Source organism: Cololabis saira, chromosome 3, assembly GCF_033807715.1.
Source record: "Cololabis saira isolate AMF1-May2022 chromosome 3, fColSai1.1, whole genome shotgun sequence".
NCBI lineage: Eukaryota > Metazoa > Chordata > Actinopteri > Beloniformes > Belonidae > Cololabis > Cololabis saira.
In genome coordinates this window covers 51,237,627-51,263,745 of record NC_084589.1, presented here as the reverse complement: position 1 = coordinate 51,263,745, position 26,119 = coordinate 51,237,627, and the positions used below count along the sequence as shown (strand labels likewise).

General features: G+C 44.5%; 1 protein-coding gene across 5 annotated transcripts; it reads left to right on the top strand.

Annotated features, from left to right (window-relative positions):
- The first annotated feature begins 257 nt into the window (after positions 1 to 257).
- Positions 258 to 25,724, top strand: syt11b (synaptotagmin XIb). Of its 5 annotated transcripts, none has more exons than XR_009782352.1 (6): positions 258 to 538; positions 12,728 to 13,344; positions 14,877 to 15,221; positions 19,616 to 19,736; positions 23,045 to 25,404; positions 25,474 to 25,724. XR_009782352.1 is itself a non-coding variant. In XM_061717743.1 (5 exons), exons 1-5 carry the CDS (start codon positions 505 to 507, stop codon positions 23,353 to 23,355), a joined length of 1,428 nt encoding a protein of 475 aa, XP_061573727.1. In that variant the 5' UTR covers positions 258 to 504; the 3' UTR covers positions 23,356 to 25,724. The 5 variants fall into 5 exon arrangements, 1 of the variants encoding a protein (XP_061573727.1); XR_009782349.1 differs by having other exon boundaries at positions 23,045 to 25,439; XR_009782351.1 differs by having other exon boundaries at positions 23,045 to 25,473; positions 25,578 to 25,724.
- Positions 25,725 to 26,119: the final 395 nt, after the last annotated feature.

The window sequence follows — 26,119 nt, the reverse complement described above, 5'->3', positions numbered from 1 at the left end:
TTTTTTAACTTTGAACTTTGGTTTACTCTCTTAGTCCTTACCTTACTCTAAAAAGCTATGAGGATATTGTTCAAAATGTAAAAATATACGTATATATTATTTATTGTATCTTTGTTCTGTCCATCTTCATCACCAGAGAATCTTCCGGAACCGCATCATGATGCAGGTTTAGTGATTCATCTCCTGCTCGGGACGATCTTCGTCCGTCTCTTCTGCGCAGACTCCCTGCATCCCCGCGCGCTCGCGCAGCATCCTCCTCCTCCTCGCGAGCGCAGCATCATTATCATCATCATCATCCCTGCGCGCCCCCGCGCCACACGGACCCGCGCAGCCCCGGCCCCGGACGCATGAAGGTGTTTCCTCCCGGACCATCGGCCCAGTTCGGTTCCCAGGTGACCCCGCTCCGCCGGGCGTGAAGGAAGGACCGGGTCGGTACCGGCACCCACACCCGTGCGCGCTCCCGTCCTGCAGATCCGGACCCGCAAACCCGCCCAGAACCTCAAAATGGCGGACATGATCGAGCTGGGACCCAGTTATGGTGAGTTCTGGCCCGGTCCGGCCCGGGAAACCGACCCGGTCCAGAGAGCCGCTCCCGGGGGCCCGGTCTCATCCCGGGCCGGTCTTTATCCTCCCCTGGAAAACAGGGGGTGATCAGGCCTAAACATCCTGTTTTTTACAATATTCTCTTATTGTTATGGTTTTAAATCTTAAATTAATCTATTTTCTCCTCGTTTATTTGAATATAAACTCAAATTACAGATTTTACAACATGAAAAAGTGGGAAATAACAAAAATCTGATGAAAAATATGATGCCTGATGATCCCAGGCCTAAACATCCTCTTTTTTACTAATCTTTGCCTATTATTAGGATTTAAAATCTTAAATTAAGCTCTTTTCTCCTTGTTTACTTGAATATAAACTCAAATTGCAGATTTTACAACCCGAAAAAGGGGGAAATAACTGAAATCTGATGAAAAATCTCAAGCCTGATTATCACAGGCCGAAACATCCTCTTTTTTACTAATCTTCTCTTATAATTATGATCTTAAATCTTATATTAATCTATTTTCTCCTTGTTTCCTTTAATATAACCTAAAAATGCGGATGTTTACGACCTGTAAAAAGGGGGAAATTAAAAAACTGCTAAATCTCACCTGTTAATGGTTTTTAATGACGACACAAAGGACAAAACGCGTCACGTGACCCTTAATACCTTTAAAAAAATCTTCGAAATGCGGTGATATAAATGTGAAAACGTTGGTGTTTAAAACCCCCTTTTACTACTGTCATTATATTCAGGCCGCCTGGATTTATTTAGATTTTATGGCTGTAGAATTGTCAAATGTGCAAAGTAATCAGTGCTCCTGCCCTTTTTTTTCCAAAGAAACTTTAAATATGTGTGAGTTATTGAGTTTTCCTGTGTGTTGTGACTGTGATAGCGGTTTAAACCCACGGACGCGGTGAAACTGGGCGTTCACGCGTCTCCCGCGCGCGTTCACGCGTCCCCCGCGCGCGTTCACGCGTCTCCCACGCACCGTGTCTGCGGGAATGAGGTGACGTCATGTCTGTAGCAGCGGCCGGAGCAGCAGGGACAAACAAAAAACCCAGAAAAATGACCTTTTTATTGGTGTTTTGGGTGTTTTTTTAATGTGAAATGATGCTGTGGGTTTAACCGGCTTCGGGGTGTTGAAATCAAACTGAAATCTGCAGGAAAAGAAGAAGAAAGTGTGAGGAAATGATGGAGATGATGCTGATTCTGCTGCTGCAGCTCTGCAGTCGCTTTACCAGAACCTCCAAAACCAAAACACTCCACTAGTCAAGGTTTCAAGTCCACTAGCCCTGGTTTTAGGTCCACTACACTGCAAAAACTCAAAATCTTAACAAGAATATTTCTCTTATTTCTAGTTAAAATGTCTCATTTTTAGTCAAAAAAATCTCATTACACTAAAAACAAGACTCATCACTGGAAGAAAGCAACAATTTTCACCTGTTTCAAGTAGATTTTCACTTAAAATAAGTAGAAAAATCTGCCGGTGGAACAAGATTTTTTTTGCTTGTAATGAGAAGATAAATCTTGTCCCACAGAATCAGAATCAGAAAAAGGTTTATTGCCAAGTTTGTTAAACACACACAAGGAATTTGTTGTGGTGATTGGTGCAATGCAATACAAATAGCAAATATATAATGAAAAGAGAGAAAAGAGAAAACTGGCAGATTTTTCTACTTATTTCAAGTGAAAATTTACTTGAAACAGGTAAAAATTAAGTTATTTTTCTGGTAATGACTCTTGTTTTAAGTGTAATGAGATTTTTTGACTAAAAATAAGACTTTTACCTAGAAATAAGACATATTCTTGTTAAGATTTTGAGTTTTTGCAGTCTAGTCCTGGTTTCAGGTCCACTAGTCCTGGTTTCAGTTCTACTAGTCCTGGTTTCAGGTCCACTAGTCCTGGTATCAGGTCTACTATTCCTGGTTTCAGTTCTACTAGTCCTGGTTTCAGGTCTACTAGTCCTGGTTTCAGGTCTACTAGTCCTGGTTTCAGTTCTACTAGTCCTGGTTTCAGGTCTACTAGTCCTGGTTTCAGCTCTACTAGTCCTGGTTTCAGTTCTACTAGTCCTGGTTTCAGTTACTAGTCCTGGTTTCAGTTACTAGTCCTGGTTTCAGTTCTACTAGTCCTGGTTTCAGTTCTACTAGTCCTGGTTTCAGGTCTACTAGTCCTGGTTTCAGGTCTACTAGTCCTGGTTTCAGTTACTAGTCCTGGTTTCAGTTACTAGTCCTGGTTTCAGGTCTACTAGTCCTGGTTTCAGTTACTAATCCTGGTTTCAGGTTGGACTAGTCCTGGTTTCAGTTCTACTAGTCCTGGTTTCAGTTACTAGTCCTGGTTTCAGTTACTAGTCCTGGTTTCAGTTACTAGTCCTGGTTTCAGTTCTACTAGTCCTGGTTTCAGTTACTAGTCCTGGTTTCAGTTCTACTAGTCCTGGTTTCAGTTCTACTAGTCCTGGTTTCAGTTCTACTAGTCCTGGTTTCAGTTCTACTAGTCCTGGTTTCAGTTCTACTAGTCCTGGTTTCAGTTCTACTAGTCCTGGTTTCAGTTACTAGTCCTGGTTTCAGTTCTACTAGTCCTGGTTTCAGTTCTACTAGTCCTGGTTTCAGTTCTACTAGTCCTGGTTTCAGGTCCACTAGTCCTGGTATCAGGTCTACTATTCCTGGTTTCAGGTCTACTAGTCCTGGTTACAGTTACTAGTCCTGGTTTCAGTTCTACTAGTCCTGGTTCCAGTTCTACTAGTCCTGGTTTCAGTTACCAGTCCTGGTTTCAGATCTACTAGTCCTGGTTTCAGTTCTACTAGTCCTGGTTTCAGTTACTAGTCCTGGTTTCAGTTCTACTAGTCCTGGTTTCAGGTCTACTAGTCCTGGTTTCAGTTCTACTAGTCCTGGTTTCAGTTACTAGTCCTGGTTTCAGGTCTACTAGTCCTGGTTTCAGTTCTACTAGTCCTGGTTTCAGTTCTACTAGTCCTGGTTTCAGTTACTAGTCCTGGTTTCAGTTACTAGTCCTGGTTTCAGTTCTACTAGTCCTGGTTTCAGTTACTAGTCCTGGTTTCAGGTCTACTAGTCCTGGTTTCAGTTCTACTAGTCCTGGTTTCAGGTCTACTAGTCCTGGTTTCAGCTCTACTAGTCCTGATTTCAAGTCCACTAGTCCTGGTTTCAGGTCCACTAGTCCTGATTTCAAGTCCACTAGTCCTGGTTTCAGGTTTACTAGTCCTGGTTTCAGTTTTACTAGTCCTGGTTTCAGATCTACTAGTCCTGGTTTCAGGTCCACTAGTCCTGATTTCAAGTCCACTAGTCCTGGTTTCAGGTCTACTAGTCCTGGTTTCAGTTTTACTAGTCCTGGTTTCAGTTTTACTAGTCCTGGTTTCAGGTCTACTAGTCCTGGTTTCAGTTACTAGTCCTGGTTTCAGTTCTACTAGTCCTGGTTTCAGGTCTACTAGTCCTGGTTTCAGGTCTACTAGTCCTGGTTTCAGTTACTAGTCCTGGTTTCAGGTCTACTAGTCCTGGTTTCAGTTACTAGTCCTGGTTTCAGTTACTAGTCCTGGTTTCAGATCTACTAGTCCTAGTTTCAGTTACTAGTCCTGGTTTCAGTTCTACTAGTCCTGGTTTCAGTTCTACTAGTCCTGGTTTCAGTTACTAGTCCTGGTTTCAGTTCTACTAGTCCTGGTTTCAGTTACTAGTCCTGGTTTCAGTTACTAGTCCTGGTTTCAGTTCTACTAGTCCTGGTTTCAGTTACTAGTCCTGGTTTCAGTTCTACTAGTCCTGGTTTCAGTTCTACTAGTCCTGGTTTCAGTTACTAGTCCTGGTTTCAGTTCTACTAGTCCTGGTTTCAGTTCTACTAGTCATGGTTTCAGTTACTAGTCCTGGTTTCAGTTTACTAGTCCTGGTTTCAGGTCTACTAGTCCTGGTTTCAGTTACTAGTCCTGGTTTCAGTTCTACTAGTCCTGGTTTCAGTTCTACTAGTCCTGGTTTCAGGTCCACTAGTCCTGGTTTCAGTACTACTAGTCCTGGTTTCAGTTCTACTAGTCCTGGTTTCAGCTCTACTAGTCCTGGTTTCAGGTCTACTAGTCCTGGTTTCAGTTCTCTCGCCTCTCGCCTCCCTGACAGGGCCGTTACCCTGACCGGGCCGTTACCCTGCCCCTCTCACTCCCACACTGCAGGATCCGGTGTTGTGCATTCAGAGATGCTCTGTCATCCTGTCGTCCCCAAGTTGGGCGCCACTGTAGCAAGCTCGTGCTACTGGGGGTCAACCGACAGGGAAAGAGGACACAGGGTTTTGTGAAGAAATTCTCAATCTTTATTTACATAAAGCGCAACGTGTATCGTGTATCCGTACACTCCGCCGCTCCGTGTCGTCCCTCTGAGCAGAAACCTTTACCGGTGTGCAGCTGCTCTTTAAGTAGCCAGGCAGGTGGAGAGATGAGCCCACGCCCAATCCTCCACCCTGACACAACCTGCTACACATTTACGCCCAATCCTCCACCCTGACACAACCTGCTGCACATTTACGCCCAATCCTCCACCCTGACACAACCTGCTGCACATTTACGCCCAATCCTCCACCCTGACACAACCTGCTGCACATTTACGCCCAATCCTCCACCCTGACACAACCTGCTGCACATTTACGCCCAATCCTCCACCCTGACACAACCTGCTACACATTTACGCCCAATCCTCCACCCTGACACAACCTGCTGCACATTTATACCCAATCCTCCACCCTGACACAACCTGCTGCACATTTTAATTTCTATATCTAAGCTGTTCCCCAGATTAACTCCTGTCACTGAGATCATCGTTGTTTATCGTTGGTTCTTGTCTTTGTTTTCCTGAACATTTACAGGACTGTCTCAGAAAATTTGAATATTGTGATAAAGTCCTTTACTTTGTGTAATGCAATTAAAAAAAACAAAAATGTCATACATTCTGGATTCATTACAAATCAACTGAAATATTGCAAGCCTTTTATTATTTTAATATTGCTGATCATGGCTTACAGCTTAAGAAAACTCAAATATCCTATCTCAAAAAATTAGAATATTCTGGCAATCTTGATCTTAAACTGTAAGCCATAATCAGCAATATTAAAATAATAAAAGGCTTGCAATATTTCAGTTGATTTGTAATGAATCCAGAATGTATGACATTTTTGTTTTTTTAATTGCATTACACAAAATAAAAAACTTATCACAATATTCTAATTTTCTGAGACAGTCCTTTATATTATGTTCCTCTTAGTTCATGTTGGCTAACTCTGCTCTGGAAGAGCTTCTGAATGCTGTCAGGAAGTGTTTTATTGTTGATTTTAAACATAAATTGCGCTATTTTAACATGTGTGTTAAAAACACACGTTATACAAATGGAAGTTCACCAACACTTTTTCCAGACGAGTAGCTGAGTCTTATTTCGGTTCAGTCAGTTTTCTTTCTAACATCAGGTTAAAAGAAGGATCTGCCGGAGACTCAGAGCAGAACCAGCAGCTCTGGTTCAGAGGAAACAGGAAGTGAAGCAGCTTTGGTCCAGACGAGCTCAGACTGAAACACAGACTGAAACGCCTTTATTTGTTTTAGGAGCCGCGCCTCATTAATCCCTGAACCATGACGTCACCTCTCATCGGGATTACGGGAGGATTGTTATCAGAAGGTGCTTAGATGTGTAAATATAAACTATATCTCCTTATTTAGATCATACATATCCATCAGGACGATTTAAAGACCAAGGAGCACTTTTTTATTTTATTTTTTATTTTGTTTCACACAAATACAAGGATGAAGAAAAAAAAAAACAGAAGAAAAAAATTCACATGAGGAAAATATCTTAAAAAACAAATGAACAACAAGAAAACCAAACCCAAACAATATACTAAAGTTAAGATATGAACAAATATAAAAATCACAATTACATATTAAATGCACAAACAGAACATTTCCTGTAAATGAAAAGTAAAAAAGAAAAAATAGGGGGTCCTATTATTCTAAATCAAATGATTTAGAGAGCAGAGCATTGTTAAGTTTCTTTTGTTCCACATGATAACTGCACGATATTTAATAGAAAACTGACCACGGGATGTTTTAAACAATGGAAGATGAAGTTTCTGAATAACTATGAACTTAGTTATTAACAAAATAGTATCTAAAACCATAAGGTAAATCACCTCTTATGATTCACTTTAAACTTTAATGTACAGATTTGAAGAATGTTGATGTCATGGATAGTCAATAATTGCAATTTAAAGAAGAAGAGAAGTGCATTTGAAACATCAGTTTTGGACAAAGTTGCTAATCTAACAAAACTTTCTGCAACAATAACATTAATATGGATAATATAATATAATATGGATAAATCAAAGTATAATACAATGTAAGGAAACATGAAATGTGTACAAAATATCTTATTTTTCTCAGGATCAGAGAGATTTAGTGACCTTTTTGCAGACAAAACCAACCACAGATTCTATATCCTGCATGTTATACCCTTCGTTCTGGTTCTGAGGAGCTTTAATTAAAGTATTAGTTTTAAAAGAGGATTTTTTTTTTTTTTTTAGAATATTTAAAAATTATTTAAATAATATTTATATTATTTTTTATTTTTTATAATTTGTTTATTTTATTTTCTTTATAATAAAAAAAGGATGATATTTGAATTTGTGAGTAAAATCCTGCAGAAGAAAACGTTCTTGTTGTTGGAGCCGGTCGGGGTGTGTGTGTGTGTGTGAGTGTGTGTGTGTGTGTGTGTGTGTGTGTGTGTGTGTGTGTGTGTGTGTGTGTGTGTGTGAGTGAGCGGGGTGTGTGTGTGTGTGTGTGTGTGTGTTCTGGTTGCTAGGCAACGAGCTCAGCTGCTTTCAGCTGTTTCCAAAACATGACATCACCCGGCGGAGGCTGAATGGAGGCGACAGAAACGGGAGCTTTTTCTGCAGCGTTTGTTTCTGCAGCGTTTGTTTCTGCAGCATTTGTTTCTGCAGCGTTTGTTTCTGCAGCGTTTGTTTCTGCAGCGTTTGTTTCTGCAGCGTTTGTTTCTGCAGCGTTTGTTTCTGTAGCGTTTGATTCTGCAGCGTTTGAGCTGATGAGAGATGAAGACGCTTAACCTTTCAGGTTAAAGTGTTTCACCTTTTCAGGAGAAACTAAAGTATTTCAGTGTAGTGTAAAGTGTAGTTTATCTGGAGGAAGTGTGTGTGTGTGAGTGTGTGTGTGAGTGTGTGTGTCCAACAATAGGCCTCTGTACTGCAAACAAAGACCTCCACAAACTCCTCCACCTCCCTTTCCTCCCTGTTCTGAGCTCCTCCCCCTCTCCTCCCCCTCTCCTCCCCCTCTCACACTTTAACTCTAACGAGACCCGGGAGGATCGGGAGCATCTTCACGCTGAGATCATGCTCTCTGCTCTGATCTGTGATGTCACCGGACGGCCCGCCCTGATTGGCCGAGGCCGGTCCTGATGCTGAGGGAAGTGTCTGGAGTCGGAGTGCCGTTTATTAATCCTGTTTACGTAAACAGCTTAAAGCAGAGTCCAGTTTACTTCAGTTGACTCTTTCAAGAGAAGACTTAAGACCCACCGTTTCAGTAAAGCATATGCCAGCTAGGATTTATGATTTGCCATTGATTTTTTTATGATTTTTTTACGTTTTAATGATGATTTTCATTTCATTTTCATTTTATTCTTTATTTCATTCAAAAAAGAAAACAAACAATTCAATACAAATACAAACACAAATGTTCACAAATGAATCTTATCTAATCTGCCCCTTTTTCCCCAAAAATAAATTCACAAATAACATAAATTAAAAATTTAAAAAACAACAACTAAGTAAATAAAAAACTAAAATGAAATAAAATTACCGCCGGCTATGGGGACGTCAATCAAACTTAACTAACATATTTCATTATATTTACTTAACATACAGGCTTTAATTGTTCTTTTGAATGTAATGTTTGATTTGGATTCTTTGTTTTCTTTATTCAGATTGTTCCATAAACTGATTCCTTTCACAGAAACACAACGTTCCATCATTTAGTCCTGAATCTTGTTTTTTTTTTAAATCTCTGTTCCTTTTAAGTTATACTTGCTTTCTCTTTTTTCAAATCTTTTCTGAATGTTGATTGGTAAAGTTTTTTATGAGCTTTAAACATAATTTGCAGAATACTACAGTCTACTAATTCAGGAAATTTCAACAGTTTTAACTGAAGGAATAATGGGTTTGTTGGATCTCTATATTGTTTTCTACTGATCATTATTATTATGGCTTTTTTTTGCAAAATGAAAATTGACTGAATAAATGTTTTACAGGCGTTTCCCCAAACTTCAACACAGTAGAAGATACTGCTTTGTGTTGATTGTCTTGCCTTGAATGTTGTAGCACTTTGAGATTCATTGACTGTAAAGTGCATTATAAATTAAATTCATTATCATTATTATTATAAACCTCACACATCTGGACCGCCCCCGGTTTTAAACCCCCCCTGATAATGACGGCAGGGAGGAATCTGGGTTCGAACTTTACTTTATTTCTTTATTTCATTCATTAAAAAAAAAAAAAAAAGTTCAACAAATTACAACAAATTTCTTTCCTTGAATGAAAGGGAACAGAAAGAAGACTAAGCTTATTTTATCTGTCCCTTTTTCCTAAGAAATCACATTTCAATTCATGTAATAATAGAAAAAACAAAAACAAATTGCGCAATTTAAAAAAAAAAACTTTCCAATGAACGTAATTAAAAAAAACTACAACAAAGTTATGAAATAACCCAAAATAGCTGTCGACAAACACAGATAGTCGTATTCTTTATTGATTCAAAGAAAACAAATATGACAATGGTGCTAAAAAGAGAGAGAGAGAAAAAAAACCCACTTAACTTTACAATTATCACGATATTTCTTCATCAAACTGGCTTTTATTATTGTTTTAAATGTAATGAGTCCACCTGCAGATCAACAAGCGTTGTGTCTCGGATGAGATGTGTTTGGTTCTTCCAGTGAAAAGCTTGTGTACTAAAGTTAAAACCATCACTTTTTTTTGTGATCAAATGTTTTTATTTATATTTCTTTTTTTTATTATAAACTGTGGCATCCACAATGATGTCAAACAAACATTATACACATATTTTCAGCCCCTTCCAAACCCACCCCTCTGACCTAAGCATTCAATGACAAAAATGAATAATTAATAATAAGGAAAACAGAAAAAAAGATAATACAACAATAAAAAACAAAATGACAAAATAAAACAAAGGCAAAAAATACAGTAATAATATCAAAAACTGGACAAGAATAGCTGCAACAAGCTCGTCTATATTAATTTTAAATACATCTTTCAAGTTTGGCTTTAATTTGATCTGCTGCAATAAACCAAAATAAAATATTTAGTTGTTTTGCATCATGGATTGGGGCTGTAGATATTTCCAGATAGATAATATCAAGAGAAGTCAGATACCAATGGGAGATGTTAAGCGTGTGGTGGTTTCCATCTTACTGCTATTATCTGTTTTGCTGCTGTTAGGCCAACAAGCTAAATTCGTTTTTTTGACATAGTGAAGCATTTAGTGTGGATAAATGATTTAAAATAATGTCTGAGGGTTTACTGGAGTATTCTGTACTGTTATGGAGGATAATGCAGTTGCAACCTGTTGCCAGAAGTTTATGTGTACAAGAAATAAGTTGAAGTTTGGGTCCCAGTCAGGTATATCCCTTCTCCAAAACCATCACTTTTAATCTTTATGTTGTGTGTAAAAGTTAGTAAGCATCATTTGATCATGTGATCTCAGCAGTCGGGAAATACAGACTTGGAAATATTTTAAAATTAAGGCATCCTTTATTATTTTTTTAAAGCTTGGTCTGGAGCAGTAGGTGTGTGGCGACACGATGCCAAGAGGTAACGACATCAGCAGCGCTCTAAGAGGAGCAAAGTACGGTGGCCGAGACCCGGCATTGCTGACAATAAAAGTAACACTGCAAACAGAAACAAACGCTGCTGCAAATAAAAGAAATGGTGCAAATATAAAGAAACCCTGCTGCAAATAAAATAAAAAAATGACGCAAATAAAAAAGGCACAACGGAAGTGAATTACCGGGGACTATTTTTGTCGATGCACCGGTGTTGCACATTAAAAATGACACGTAGTGACGTTGAACACTAACCTTTTCACTTATTTTCTCGTTCGTTGTTCTTCTTATTCCTCGCTCTTCTTATTTCTTCCTTTTCACTTACGTCCTCTTCGTCTTCTTCTTCTCCTCTCACGTAAAAAACACCGGTGCATCAGCAAAAATAGTCCCCGGTAATTCACTTCCTTTGTGGCTTTTTTATTTGCGTCGTTTTTTTTTTAAATTTGCAGCGGCGTTTCTTTTATTTGCAGCGTTTCTTTTATTTGCAGCGGCTTTTGTTTTTATTTGCAGCTTTTATTTTATTTGCAGCAGCGTTTCTTTATATTTGCAGCGTTTCTTTTATTTTCAGCAATGGCGGGTCTCGGCCACCGTAGCAAAGGGATATAAAACCGGACTAGAAACTGATTTCTAAGAAAGTAAAAAACCTTGTTTCAGAAACATTTTAGATTATTTAGCTGGTTTTAAGAATTGAAGCACGAGCTGCTGAAACAGGGACGGTTCTCTCTCTGTGTTTTTATCTGAGGTTGTTTTAGTCTGGTACTCAGAGCCGTTCCCGTCAGATCGTTATAAATACTTTACCCTTATTAGTCTGGTACTCAGAGCCGTTACCGTCAGATCGTTGTAAATACTTTACCTCTAAGACGGGCTGGTTCCGGTTCTGGTGCTGATGCTGCAGACCAGAGAGCAGGAAGCTCTCAGGACCGACGCTCCATTAGGGGCTTTTAGTTTCACTGATGGAGCTGGAGAGACTTCCGTTACGAGGTTGTTGAAACAAACCTGAACTATCATCTCCAGGGCGGGTCCTGCAAAAGTCTTAAATTACATTTTTGCTCAAATAAGACCTTCAAATGTCTTAATTTGTCTCAAAGGGGACCTATTATGGCATCTAATACCTATTTTAAACAGGCCTTGAATGTCTTAAAAACAAGCTTTTGATTGTTTTTACTAAATAAATTAGAAATTCAGCCTCTAAACCATGTCTTTATCTTCCCATTCTCTAACCTCATTATCTATGCAGGATTCTGAGTGGGCGGAGCTATGATAATGAGGCATGTGCTGATTGGCTGCCTGAATGAGGCAATACACCGCTACGAAAAAAGTTATTACACCGTGTCCTAACTGCATGCGATGCGAGCGAGCGTCAGCGACAAAATCAATTCCATTGCTTTATTTCCTACTGGACTGTCCTAACTGGCCGCAGCGACGCAGCGTTTTGAGCTGAACTTTTGTCGGACGTCCTGCTTCTATTTTCTTCCTGTCTCTTGCGTTGAAAGCCGGTTGAAAGCGCTGTAGGAAACAGTCATGATGAGGAACGGCTGATCCAGTTAGTTGGAATGAGAAGTTATCTCTAGGATTCCTCCTGGTTTGCATTTTGGTTCCGTAACGACAGGAGCAGAATCTTTTTTTTTTTTTTTACCTTGTCTGTCCACATATTAATGGTTAATACCATGCTGGTAAAAACCTAAGGCATATATATGTGCATTGTTACTATATTTAATATATATACATATATATACGCATACATACGCATACACATACATAAATATACACATACAAACCCAGTGAGTGGGGGAGGAGGGAGGGGTGACATCCGCTGCTAACCCAGGAAGCAAGAGCAAACGGAGGCACACGTCAATCACTGGAAATCTGCAACAAAAACCACAAACGAAACACAAAACACGAGCAGCGATCGACCCAAATCTCGAGATCCGATCACAATCTGAGCTAAGCTACCGCTAACTAACCCCAAAAACTACAGAGCAAGCATGCAGGAGAACAAGCCAGTGTGTATGTCTATGTGTGTGTGTGTGTGCGTGTGTGTATATGTATGTGTGGCTATTTGTGTGTGTGTGCGTGTGTGATTGTATGTGTGTGGTTATGTGTGTGTGTATGTGTGTGTGTGTGTATGACGGGAGCTGGTTGTTTCCTCCTTCTCTGAGTTGTCAGGCTGAGGGGAGACCACTTTATATATGTTAAAGCAAGAGAAAACCTGTTTTTCAGAATAGGTCCCCTTTAAGATGGTGTCCGTTCCTCTAACGTGTTTCCTCTCTGTTTCCTCTCTGTTTCCTCTGTCTTCGTCTCCAGCCTCGTCCATGTCCTCGTCCATGTCCCCGGTGCTGGCCGGCTTCCTGGGGGCCGGGGTTCTGGTGGTGGTGGTGGTGGTTCTGGTCCTGCTCTGGACCTTCTGCCAGCGCCGCTACCTGCGCGTGACGGGCCGCTACAAGCTGCACGGCGACCGCTACTGCGACGCCGAGGACCCGCCCTACAAGTTCATCCACATGCTGAAGGGCATCAGCATTTACCCAGAATCCCTCAGCGGCAGCAAGAGGATCGTGCGGGGCCTGCGGCGCGCCGCGCGCTCCGAGCGCGAGGGCGCTAGCGCCGGCGCCGCGGGCCGTAGTGCCGGCATGGTGCTGGTGGACGCAGAGAACAACATCCTGGACGTGCCGGGCCAGCTGCAGATGAGCCACCTGGTCCCGGACCGGACCCGGGACCGGGACCAGGCCCGGCTGGACCGGGCGCTGCCGGACCGGGCCCTGCCCGTCCGCGCCGACTACGGCGGCGCCGACAGCAGCTCGGCTAGCAGCAGCCAGACCAGCAGCAAGACGGCGTCGCCGTTCACGCCGGCGCCGTCCGACCCGGAGGCCGAGCCGAGTCTGGGCTCCGTCAGCCTCACCGTCGACTACAACTTCCCCAAGAAGGTACAGATATATAGGTGTATGTATATATATTTATTAGGGGTGGGTATTGCCAAGGACATCACGATACAATACACATCACGATACCTGAGTCACGATACGATATTGCGATATCCAAATTTTGCGATATTGCAATATATAAAGTTTGCTGAAAACTGTAAAAAGCTTTATGGATCTTAAAATCCGAGTTGCACGTTCATCAGATTATAGTGACAATTCATGGGAAAAACTGAGTCAAAACAATGTTTTATTATAACTATACAAGCTAAAGTTACAACTTATTTGTATATGTTTTTCATATTATTTACATCATATTAAAAATTAACATTAAATTTGGAGGTTGCTTTAATTATGTGGCAAATGATAATAAACACAAGAAAGATGGTACTTCAATAAAAAATATATTTTATTCAACTTTGCCGCTGTTCATACAAGAAGTAAATAAAATGTCCTATCTAAAACCAAGGACAGGCACAGGGATCAGTCAGTATAGATATAAATCCATAAATAAATAAACCTCTGTCCATTATTTTTCATTTTGGACATTTAATCAACATCAACATGGACATTTATTTCAACAAAGTTTATCAGCTCTGGAGCCACAACATGTAAAAACATGAAATTGTAAACTAAAACAAAAAGTGCAGAATAGTGCAATAAAAAAAATAAATTAAAGCTGCAAGCAGCGATGAACGGGCCCTCGCACCCTTGTTCACGTTCAGATTAGAGTTTTTATTTCGTTAGATTCTTCAGGCCTGGACATTTAGCGGATGAAACCACCCACGACTCTCTATATCAAACCATTCAAAAGTTATGGCAGAAAGTAGGAACTATCAAATATGGACCAATCAGATGAAGGGGGGGCTCGCTTTTTGGCGTCTAGCGTCGCCACGGTAACGCTTTTGACTGAGAAAAGTCATGCGCATTGTCGCAGGATGGAGACACACATTTTGATGTATAACACACTTGGGTGTACGTTACGGTTCGGGCAAAGAAATGGCATAAATTGCGGCGAAATAACACAATTAATTCAAAATGGCCGACTTCCTGTTTGGTTTCGGCCATGGCGCCAAGAGACTTTTCTTTAAGTTGCGACATGATACAGGTGTGTACCGATTTTCGTTCATGTACATCAAACCGTATTATGGGGCTTGAGGCACAAAGTTTTTTCTGTCTGAACCAATCAGATGAAGGGTGGGCGCGCTTTTTGCCATCTAGCGTCGCCACGGTAATGCTTTTGAAAGAGAAAAGTAATGCGTGTTGTCGCAGGATGGAGACGCACATTTTGATGTATAACACACCTGGGTGCACGTTACGGTTCAGGCCGTATTAACGGCCGAAGAAATGACATAAATTGCGCCAAAATTATTATAGGATAGGCTTTTATAAACAGTGCTTCTGTCTTTCCCTTATTCAGTCATTGTTCAACACATGATTATTGGTTTTGTGTGAATGTCAATGCTGTGCACAATGTTTTTTTGGTGTTGTTTTTGTGTTGTCATGACTGAATAAACTTCATTCCAATCCACTCCCAGGCGCTGGTGGTGACGATCGTGGGCGCGGCGGGGCTGCCGGCCATGGACGAGCAGGCGGGCAGCTCCGACCCGTACGTGAAGATGACCATCCTGCCGGAGAAGAAGCACCGGGTCAAGACCCGGGTGCTGCGGCGAACGCTGGCGCCGCGCTTCGACGAGACCTTCACCTTCTACGGCGTGGCCTACAGCGCACTGCCCGAGCTCACGCTGCACTTCCTGGTGCTCAGCTTCGACCGCTTCGCCCGCGACGACGTGCTGGGGGAGGCGCTGGTGCCGCTCAAGGGCGTGGACCCGTCCACGGGCCGCGTGCACCTCAGCCAGCCCATCACCAAGAGGAACATGCAGGTGAGTCTGGTACCAGGAACCTGAACCAGTAACGGTACCAAAACCAGTACAAGTACCGGTACTAGAACCTGTACTGCAGGGGTGGCCAACCTGCGGCTCTTTGGCCGGTGTCATGCGGCTCTTGCGACTTTATTTGATAGCTGCAGTGAAAGACAGACACGTAGGAAGTGGAGGCAAAAAATGACGCGACTGGAATCGAACCCACGTCGCTGTACAGGGAAAGGTTTACATAAGTCGTCTCCTCAAACTGTTGAACTATACGGGCCCGAGCTCCTGTTGAAAAAATCCACTCTCAAAATGGCAGGGAAAATATGCAAGTCATCACGACCGGCCGTGGTATACGCTCATTATATCACAGCTGAGCGGTGTCTCTGGCCCGACCCCAAATGATGTATTGCATTTATAAAACGGTTACCAATAATGTAAATATGAAAGAGGAATACACAATCTATTTAATCCATCCATCCATCGTCCGCCGCTTATCCGTTCCCGGGTCGCGGGGGCAGCAGCCTCAGCAGGGATGCCCAGACTTCCTTCACCCCAGACACTTCCTCCAGCTCTTCCTCCGGCTCTTCCTTCAGCTCTTCCTCCGGCTCTTCCTTCAGCTCTTCCTCCATCTCTTCATCCAGCCAGCTCTTCCTCCAGCTCTTCCTCCAGCTCTTCCTCCAGCTCTTCCTTCAGCTCTTCCTCCATCTCTTCCTTCAGCTCTTCCTCCATCTCTTCCTCCAGCTCTTCCTCCGGCTCTTCCTTCAGCTCTTCCTCCATCTCTTCCTCCAGCTCTTCCTCCAGCTCTTCCTCCATCTCTTCCTCCAGCTCTTCCTCCAGCTCTTCCTCCATCTCTTCCTCCAGCTCTTCCTCCATCTCTTCCTCCATCTCTTCTTCCAGCTCTTCCTCCAGCTCTTCTTCCTCCAGCTCTTCCTCCAGCTCTTCCTCCATCTCTTCCTCCATCTCTTCCTCCAGCTCTTCCTCCATCTCTTCCTCCAGCTCTTCCAAGGGAGTCCAAGGCGTTCCCAGGCCAGCCGAGAGACATAGTCTCTCCAGCGTGTCCTGGGTCTTCCCCGGGGTCTCCTCCCGGGAGGACATGCCTGGAACACCTCCCTAGGGAGGAGGGACATGCCTGGAACACCTCCCTAGAGAGGAGGGACATGCCTGGAACACCTCCCTAGGGAGGAGGGACATGCCTGGAACTCCTCCCTAGGGAGGATCCAGGAGGATCTGGTACAGATGTCCAAGCCACCTCAGCTGACTCCTCTGAAGGAGCAGCGGCTCGACTCCGAGCTCCTCCCGGGTGACCGAACTCCTCATCCTCTCTCTAAGGGAGCGTCCAGCCACCCTGCGGAGGAAACTCATCTCTAAGGGAGCGTCCAGCCACCCTGCGGAGGAAACTCATCTCGGCCGCTTGTATCCGCGATCTTGTCCTTTCGGTCACTACCCAAAGTTCATGACCATAGGTGAGGGTGGGAGCGTAGACTGAGCCCAAGTGTGGAGGTGAGCCCGACTATCTCTAGCCGATATCTCTCAACCTCACGTGAAAGCTCCGGCTCCTTCCCCCCCAACGAGGTGACATTCCATGTCCCCACTGAGAGGGTTTTGGTCCAGGGATTGGGTCGTCGAGGCCACGACTGCTACCCAGCCCACATGGCACCAGCCTATCACGGTCCTTCCTGCGGGCGGCGGGCCTACGTTGCCGTTTCGGATTGCGCCCGGCCGGGTCCCACGGGCAAAGACCCGGCCACCAGGCACTCGTCTTCGAGCCCCAACCCCAGGCCTGGCTCCAGGGACCCCGGTGACATCGATCCGGGCGAAGTAACGGTCCTTGAGTTTTCCTCTTCCATGATTGACTTATGAATTATATATTTAATTATCGTCACATGACTAGCATTTTCATTGCGTCTTAACTCGTTTTCCTCAGGTGGTAAAGGTTCGTTGACGACGATATTTAGTCATACTTATTTGTTGACGAAAGCTTTACTGTGAGGAGTTACCGGATCGTCTACAGAGCTTCAGCTGATTATTGGATCAGGAAGGAATGAGGCAGCTCCAGTGGTACCGTCCTCCCGACCCTCTGCAGCTTCTGTCTGTTGTCGCTCCGCTGCGTTACCGCGGTAACCAGCCGCTTCAATCAGACGTCCGTCTGTCCGTCTCCGCGTCACGTTAATCAGATCAACGTTGGAATCCCGAGACGTCTGGATGAACGTCTCCTTTGTCCCGCTGACGTCTCCCTTGCTGGAGCGCCGTGGTACCGGGCCGCTGGTTCATCATAAATCATCATAAATAATACTGCTCCTCTTACTGTGTAGTACAATTACATATTCTGTAGTACAAGTACATACTCTTCAGATTCAGATTCAGAGATTCAGAGAAACTTTATTCATCCCAGAGGGGCAATTCAAGGACAATTAAGCAGCAATACAAGTACAGAAAATCCACCGGCTGCTCGACCACAACGAGCAGCGACCCGAAACCGGAACAAAGCAGAGAGAGGGTGACATTGGGGATGGGGGAGGGAGAGAGGAGGGAAAAAAGGCATCTTCACACTGTGTTTAAGTACACAGTGAGAAAGTGCAAAAAAACACCTCAGCACAGAAAGCACATGACAAATCTAAAGGAGCATGAGGCTCCTTTTAAGAAATGAGACTCTCTAGCGCCACCCTTCACCACGACGGCCGTCGGGGGTACTGCAGCCAACAGTGAAGCCGGCACGGGAGAACGGGGAGAACGCGCATGCAGCGTCATGTGACGTCACATCCGCAGCCCAGCGTGGGAAATTTGGGCCCGAATTGCAGCACATTTTGCAGCACACAGCCTGTTCAAGGCAAAGGAGAGATACACTAGAGGGCTCATTCGTTTTGGTTTGGAACGCTTCATCTGACCTTATTACTAGAAAACTTAAAATGTATACAGATTTTTTTTCATAAATCCTGCCTCAATCCTGCCTCATGCTCCTTTAACATCATCATCACAAGACTAGCCAGGAAGGCGTTGAGAATGAGGGAGGTGTGGTTATCAGCAGGTGTGTGTGTGTGAGTGGTAAGTCCGTGAACTTCGCTCAGAGCTGCTCCTCATCCAATGTCCTTGATGTTATCAGACGGCTCGGTACAGTTCTGATCCAGGTCCACAGATGTTCTGGAGAGGGGAGGGTTAGTGGGGGCAGAGCCACCTTGTTTACATTCCACCAGGGAGATTGTGACTCGAGCGATCGGCCAAACCACTCTGTCAAGGCCAGATTATAGAATCAACAATTATATTGCAAGGAACAGACAGACTCAGTAATTTTCCGTCTGCCTTTAGTCTCTGGTTCATCAATGGCGACTCCAAACAGACAAATTTGTGATCAATTCCCACCAAGCCGAGCTTCCAACTTCTCCAAGGTCTTCTCCATCTTGCCAATGAGCTCAAAGACCGCCGACAGCCTGCGATTCTGTTCAAGAATCGCATCCAGCTTGCGGTTTTGATCTCCCAACGTTAAAGTCTGAGTGTTGGTCGCAGAGCTTATCCCCTCAGCCACGTCCGGCAGCTCAGAAAGGGCCAGAACAGCTGTTGACGACTTACGCGTTTGTCGATAGACCAGGAATCCCCCCCCTCCGATTAGGAGAAATCCTGCTATCATAAATCCAATTATGAAGTCATCTTCAACGTCCTCGACAGACAGGATCGCCAAACACAACGGTTTCCAATGTTTCCAGGAATCCATTGTGTATCCAGCAAAAAATGTCCCATCGATGCAAGAGGGCTCCCTAACCCCCTGACTTGTCGTCGCAAAAATTTGGTCAATTGTGCTGAGAGACCAGTTAATCAATTCCATGATTGTAGAGTTTCGGAGGAGTGAAAAGAAGAGACTCTGAAGACGCGACAGGACAGGCAGGGCAGATAGATAAGGGAGAGGAGCAGAAAAGCGTCCGCCTTCGTCGAGAGCCGGAAGAGAAAAACAGAACAGAACAGTAGGACCCAGGCGGCAGCAGTTCCAAAAAAATTATGTTTATCAAACATAAACAGACATTTGAACGCGTCCGAGGTCCAGATGTCATTGTGAACATTAACGTAACCGATAACCGTTAGTTACGGTAATGTAACCGTAAAACATAACGGTAACATAACGGTTGCGTTACGGTTACGGTACCCTAACCGTTTGTCTGTCGACACTTCTGTCCGTCCTCGTCCTGGTTCCATCGTGTCTGAGACTAAACTAACGCCTCATCGTCTCTGTTATGTTGACGTTGGGCGGCTCTGCCCATCACGTCACGCCTTGCTGCGTGTGTGTGTGTGTATAGGTGTGTGTGTATATGTACATATGTGTGTGTGTATGTGTGTGTGTATATGTGTATATGTGTGTGTATATATATATATGTATTTATAAGTGAGTCTCTCCTCTCACCTCCTCCCTCCTCTTCCAGGGAGAAAACCGTGGCGAGCTGCTGACGTCTCTGTCCTACCAGCCGGTGTCTCACCGTCTCAGCGTCGTCGTCCTGAAGGCCCGGCACCTGCCCAAGATGGACATCACGGGCCTGTCCGCCAGTGAGTACCAGAACCAGAACCAGAAGCAGAACTCTAGACCCCCCAGAACCAGAACCAGACTAGAACCAGACCCCCTAGACCCCCCAGAACCGACCCGCCTGGTGCTTTCCACCAGGTTCTGCTCCGTAATCCTCCTCTGACTCTCGCTGTGGGGGAAGAAGTTTTTTCAGTACTCAATGTCACCTTTTCAGTAAAGCATATGCCAGCTATGATTTATGAATTACTTTTTTACGTTTTAGTGATGATACTGCTGCCTTTTTTTTATTTTCTTGCCTTGAATATTGTAGCACTTTGAGATTCATTAAATGTAAAGTGCATTATATATTAAATTCATTATTATTATTAAGAAGTTACACAGGAAACCTAAATCTTACCACACGGGGGCGGCATCGCACCACAAACCTCCGTCAGGGCCCAGACTTCTCCTCTCTGAGTGTTTCGTGGCCCGTTTGCGTCTGACTGGGAGTTATGTTGACCTGAGACTTAAGAGCAGGACCGACCCGCAGTGACATGGAATTAATAATTTTGAAAATAATAATTAAAAATGATTAATTGGACGATTATTTTATCTATTTTTCTGTTCAAAGAATCAAATTATCTAAATAAAAAGGCTATTTTAACAGTTTAAAAGTCCAACAAAACTCTCTCCTGTAAAAAAAATGTTATAAATAAGATATTTGGATAAAAGAGCACTGTTTCACACTAAATCCAAATTTTTATTACATAAAAAAGTTTAATCACTAAAGGAACCTTTCTTTAGCACTTGTTTCAGGTAGGAACCATTATCCGGTGGCACTTTAGTTTCTGCTAACCGGTAAAACAAACGTTTTTCATGCCGATAAACTGAGTTATGACCAGAAAACATCAAATGTAGGAGCTGATGCAGACCATAATCTGATCATGTGACCTTTGTTTTTGTATTTATTGTGTTTATTATATCTAGGGCCCAAGCACTAACAGTGCAAAGGCCCTATTGTATCTGTAGGAAATGTTTTTATTTTCGTTTTCCTCGTTTTTATTTTTCTTCCGACGAAATGAGGGCCTTTTTTCCCCCTAGACGTGCCCCAAAAGTCACCAAATTTTTCACCAAGCCAGGCCTGGCAAAAAATTGATATTTCATGGTTTGCATTAATGGGCGTGGCCTAACGGCTCAACAGCGCCCCCTAGAAAAACTTTGTGCCTCAAGCCCCACAATACGGTTTGACGTACATGCATGAAAATCGGTACACACCTGTATCATGGCGCACCTTAAAGAAAAGTCTCTTGGCGCCATGGCCGAAACCCAACAGGAAGTAGGCCATTTTGAATGAATCATGTAATTTTGGCGCAATTTATGCCATTTCTTCGGCCGTTAATGCGGCCCGAACCGTAACGTGCACCCAGGTGTGTTATATATCAAAATGTGCGTCTCCATCCTGCGACGACGCGCATTACTTTTCTCTTTCAAAAGGGTTACCGTGGCGACGATAGACGCCAAAAAGCGCACCCACCCTTCATCTTATTGGTCCATATTTGATAGTTCCTACCTTCTGCCATAACTTTTGAATGGTTTGACATAAAGACTCGTGGGTGGTGTCATCAGAATCAGAATCAGAAAAAGCTTTATTGCCAAGTCAGACATAAATCAGATGAGAGAACTGGACTCCGGTTCACACTAATGGCACCATTAATACGGACGCCATTTTTAGAGGAAGGGTGACAGTGGGGGAGGGAGGAGGGAAAAAAAAGGCATCTTCACACTGTGTATTAATACCTAGTGCCAAGGTGCAAAAAAACACCTCAGCACAGATAAGCAAAATACACACAACAAAACAACATCATAGCTTGTGGTTATTTGGGGGTGGGCAAGTCGGGGAGGGGGGGGATCCCGGCACAGTTCATCCAAGTGAAGGCCGCGGCCTCCGTGGCGCTCGAACTCGGCGTCCGTGTCAGGGGGGCTGATAAGAGGGGAGCCAAGAGGGGGGTGTGGTTATCAGTAGGTGTGTGTTTGTGTGCGTTGAGTCTGTGAAACTTCGCCCCAGAGCTGCTCTCAGCCATTGTCCTTGATGTTATCAGACGGCTCGGTACAGTTCTGTAAACAGTCCACAGATGTTTTGAAAGGGGAGGGCAAGTCGGGGGGGGCAGAGCCGCTTGTTTACATTCCACCAGGAGGATTGTGACACCAGCAGCGAGCCAAGCTTCCCTGCAAGGTCAGATTGTAGAATTAACAATTTTATGAAAGAAGGAAACCGGCAGACTCCAGTAATTTTCCGTCTGCCGTTAAGTCTCTGATTCCTCAATGCGACTCAAAACAGACGAATTTGTGATCAATTCCCGCCGAGCCGAGGTTCCAGCCTCTCCAAGATCTTCTCCATCTTGCCAATGAGCTCAAAGACCGCTGCTAGCCTGCGATTCTGTTCAAGAATCACATCTAGCTTGGGGCTTTGCTCTCCCAGCGTTAAAGTTTGAGTGCTGATCCCCGTGCTCATTCCTTCAGCAACGTCGGGCAGCTCAGAAAGGGCCAGAACGGCTGTCGCCGACTTCCGCGATTGTCGATAGGCCAGGAAAATCCCCACTCCAATTAGAAGAAATCCTGCTATCATAAATCCAATTATGAAGGCGTCTTCCACGTCCTCGACAGACATAATCTTGAGGCCCAACGGTTTCCAGTTTTTGTAGGAATCCATTGTGTATCCAGCAAAAAATGTCCCATCAGGACAGGAGGGCTCCCTTACCCCCTGACTTCTCGTCGCAAAAATTTGGTCAATTGTGCTGAGAGACCAGTTAATCAATTCCATGATTGTAGAATTTCGGAGGAGTGAAAATGAGAGGCTCTGAAGACAAGACAGGACAAAAGCAGTTGCAGGGAAGGCTGATAAGGGAGAGGAGCAGAAAAAGCGTCCGCCTTCGCTGAGAGCCGGAAGAAGACTCGGTATTGAGTCCTTGAGCATAATTGGTGCAAATTAGCCCAGCGCCTTCTTCTGATTGGTCCATATTTGATAGTTCCTACTTTCTGCCATAACTTTTGAATGGTTTGACATAAAGAGTCGTGGGTGGTGTCATCGGACTCGGTTTTGAGTCCTTGACCTTTATTATTATTATTTAATTTGTCATTATTATTGTCCCGCCCACAATAGACAAGGGGGCGGGGCTTCAGATGCTCCAACATCGCTGGTCTGGTATCAACTCCAAAAGGCGTTTGGGACTAAATTTAAAGTATTCACATACTTTTGATGACTTAAAACTATTTTTTGGGGCTTCAGCTTCACCCCGACGTTAAGATTGTTGCCATGGTAACCTGACTCCGAGTCTCCTTCCGCCCCCCACAGATCCGTACGTGAAGGTGAACGTCTTCTACGGCCGCAAGCGCATCGCCAAGAAGAAGACGCATGTGAAGAAGTGCACGCTGAACCCGGTGTTCAACGAGTCGTTCATCTACGACATCCCGCCCGAGCTGCTGCCGGAGATCTGCGTGGAGTTCCTGGTGGTCGACTTCGACCGCACCACCAAGAACGAGGTGCTGGGCCGGCTGCTGCTGGGGCTGCACAACGCCGCGCCCTCCGGCGCCGCCCACTGGCGGGAGGTCTGCGAGAACCCGCGCCGCCAGATCTCCAAGTGGCACAACCTGAGCGAGTACTGAGGGGGCGGGGCCTGCAGGAGGGAGGAGGCGGGGCCTGGAGGAGGGAGGAGGCGGGGCCTGGAGGAGGGAGGAGGCAGGGCTTCTCCGGCGCCCGCGGAGCACAGACTCAGTGTACAGCACACACACACACACACACACATACACACACACACACACACACACACACACACACACACACACACACACACACACACAGCCTTGTGTCATAGCCCCCCCCCCCCCGTCTCTGCATCTGCATCTAGAAGAATCCAGAAAACCAAGAAAAAGCTGTTTTTCAGACCCGTGAAGTTCCTGAGACTTGTGTGACGGCGGGAAACGCTCTGATACCCGTGAAGAAGAAGAAGAAAAAAGAAACAATGTAGCTCCTATAATGTAGTAATTTCCTGAAAATGTAATAACGCCTGAAAATGTAATAAAATTTGCACTTAACTCAATCGAAAATGTAATAAAACCCAATAATGTGATAACTTCACCAATAATGTAATAAAATATCCTGACGAATTTTGTAATAACATTTTTACCGATAATGTAATACCTTATTACGTTATTGGGAATTTATTACATGCTACTCAAAGTCTGCAATTTAACCCAATAGTCATTCTGGTGTTTCAAATCCAGTGTATATAACATTCTTAGATACTTAAAACACTTAAAAACTTAAAAAATGTAGAACTCTGGACTGAAAATGAACATATATATTACATTATTTGTCAAGTATTACATTATCAGTTTTGGAATAAAAAAAATAAGACCCACCTGAAAATGTAATAAATTCCCAGTAATGTAATAAGGTATTACATTATCTGTAAAAATTGATTTTATTACATTTTCGATTGAGTGAAGTGCAAATTTTATTACATTTTCAGGCGTTATTACATTTTCAGGAAATGATTACATTATAGGGTGTTACAAACAACGCCCCCCCCCCTTAACCCCCCCAACCCTCGCTATTGTTGTCATGCCGTTCATCGCATGTCTGTCTGAAAAGAAAACTAAAATAACCGGCGGAGGACTGGAGCTGCGGCCGCCGGCTCCGACAGAAGAAGAAGAAGAAACGTAGAAACTAAACTCCCGCCTTGTCCAGTAGAACTGCTGTCGCGCCTCGTCCAGCCGCCCCGGCCCCCCAGGGCCACCCAGGGCCGCCCCGGCCCCCCCAGGGCTGCCCGGCCCCCCCAGGGCCCCTCACACCGACCACAGGCGGCTGGCGGGCGCGGACAGATGATGTAAAATAGTTGTTTGTGACATGAAAACCTTCCTGCACTGTTGCACTGAAGCAGAGGGCAGCTGTGGCACCCGGTTCGGGGTTTTGGGGCCCGGGTTCTGGGCCGGTGGGGGGCGGGATTCGGGGTTCGGGATTCAGGGCCCGCCTGTAGCCGGAGGTGAAGCTGCTCGGAAAGATGGCGGCCGGGAAAACGCCTGAATGACCCGAGAAACGTTGGTTTGGAGATGAAATCACACACACAAACGTCAAACCTGGCAACCCGTTTGTTGCCAAACTTTAGTACTTTGTCATTTTAGTGGCTGTTATTTCCTTTTCTGGACAGTTTTCAGACAGAAAAAGAGGGAGAGAGATGCCCAGATTACAACTCTAAAAGTGTCAAACCTGGCAACTCGTTTGTTGCCAGATTTGCTTAATGAGAAACTTAAATTTTTGTGATTCTGGTGGCTTTTCTTTTCTTATCTGGATGGTTTTCAGGCAGGAAAAGAGAAATAGCGGGAGGAAGGGGGGACAAGGGCCAGAATAAAAAAGTATTGGGCAATTCAAAAAAACGTCAAACCTGGCAACTCGTTTGTTGCCAAACTTTAGTACTTTGTGATTTTAGTGGCTGTTATTTCCTTTTCTGGATGGTTTTCAGGCAGAAAAAGAGGGAGAGGAGAGAGATGCCCAGAGTAAAAGAATAAAAAAGTATTGGGCAACTTTAAAAAATGTCAAACCTGGCAACTTCTTTGTTGCCAGATTTGCTTAATGACAAACTTTAGTTTTTTGGTGATTTTAGTGGCTTTTCTTTTCTTTTCTGGACGGTTTTCAGACTGAGGTACAGGAGTGAGGTTAACCAGCATGTGGACCAGACTACAGGAGTGAGGTTAGCCAGCAATGGACCAGACTACAGGAGTGAGGTTAGCTAGCATGTGGACCAGACTACAGGAGTGAGGTTAGCCAGCAATGGACCAGACTACAGGAGTGAGGTTAGCCAGCATGTGGCCCAGACTACAGGAGTGAGGTTAGCCAGCATGTGGACCAGACGGACTACAGGAGTGAGACCCTGCCGGGCCTCCAGGACCTGGACGGAGCTGCAGCTGCTGGAGACGCTACTTCCTGGTCGATGCTACTTCCTGGTCGATGCTACTTCCTGGTCGATGCTACTTCCTGGTCGATGCTACTTCCTGGTCGATGCTACTTCCTGGTCGATGCTACTTCCTGGTCGATGCTACTTCCTGGTCTCGGTTAGATCTGGTTATTTAAGGGGTTAAAGTCTTTACACCTTCATGTCTGAGGGAGGATAAATGTCGACCCAGGGGGGGGTTAAAGAGGTTCATCACCGGTACCGGGTCACAGGTGAACCCCGTCTGCACCGGGTCGTCCTGAGGAGGCGAGGACCCGGTGTGAGGCGCCGCTCGCCCACCAGAGGGCGCCGCTCGCCCACCAGAAGGCGCCACAGCAGCTGGAAAGGTGCTGGTTTCATCTCCAACGACGTTCTAACCTCCAGTTGACCTCTGATTGACCTTTGCTCGGCAGCCACAGCTCTCCTCTGCTTCACCTCCT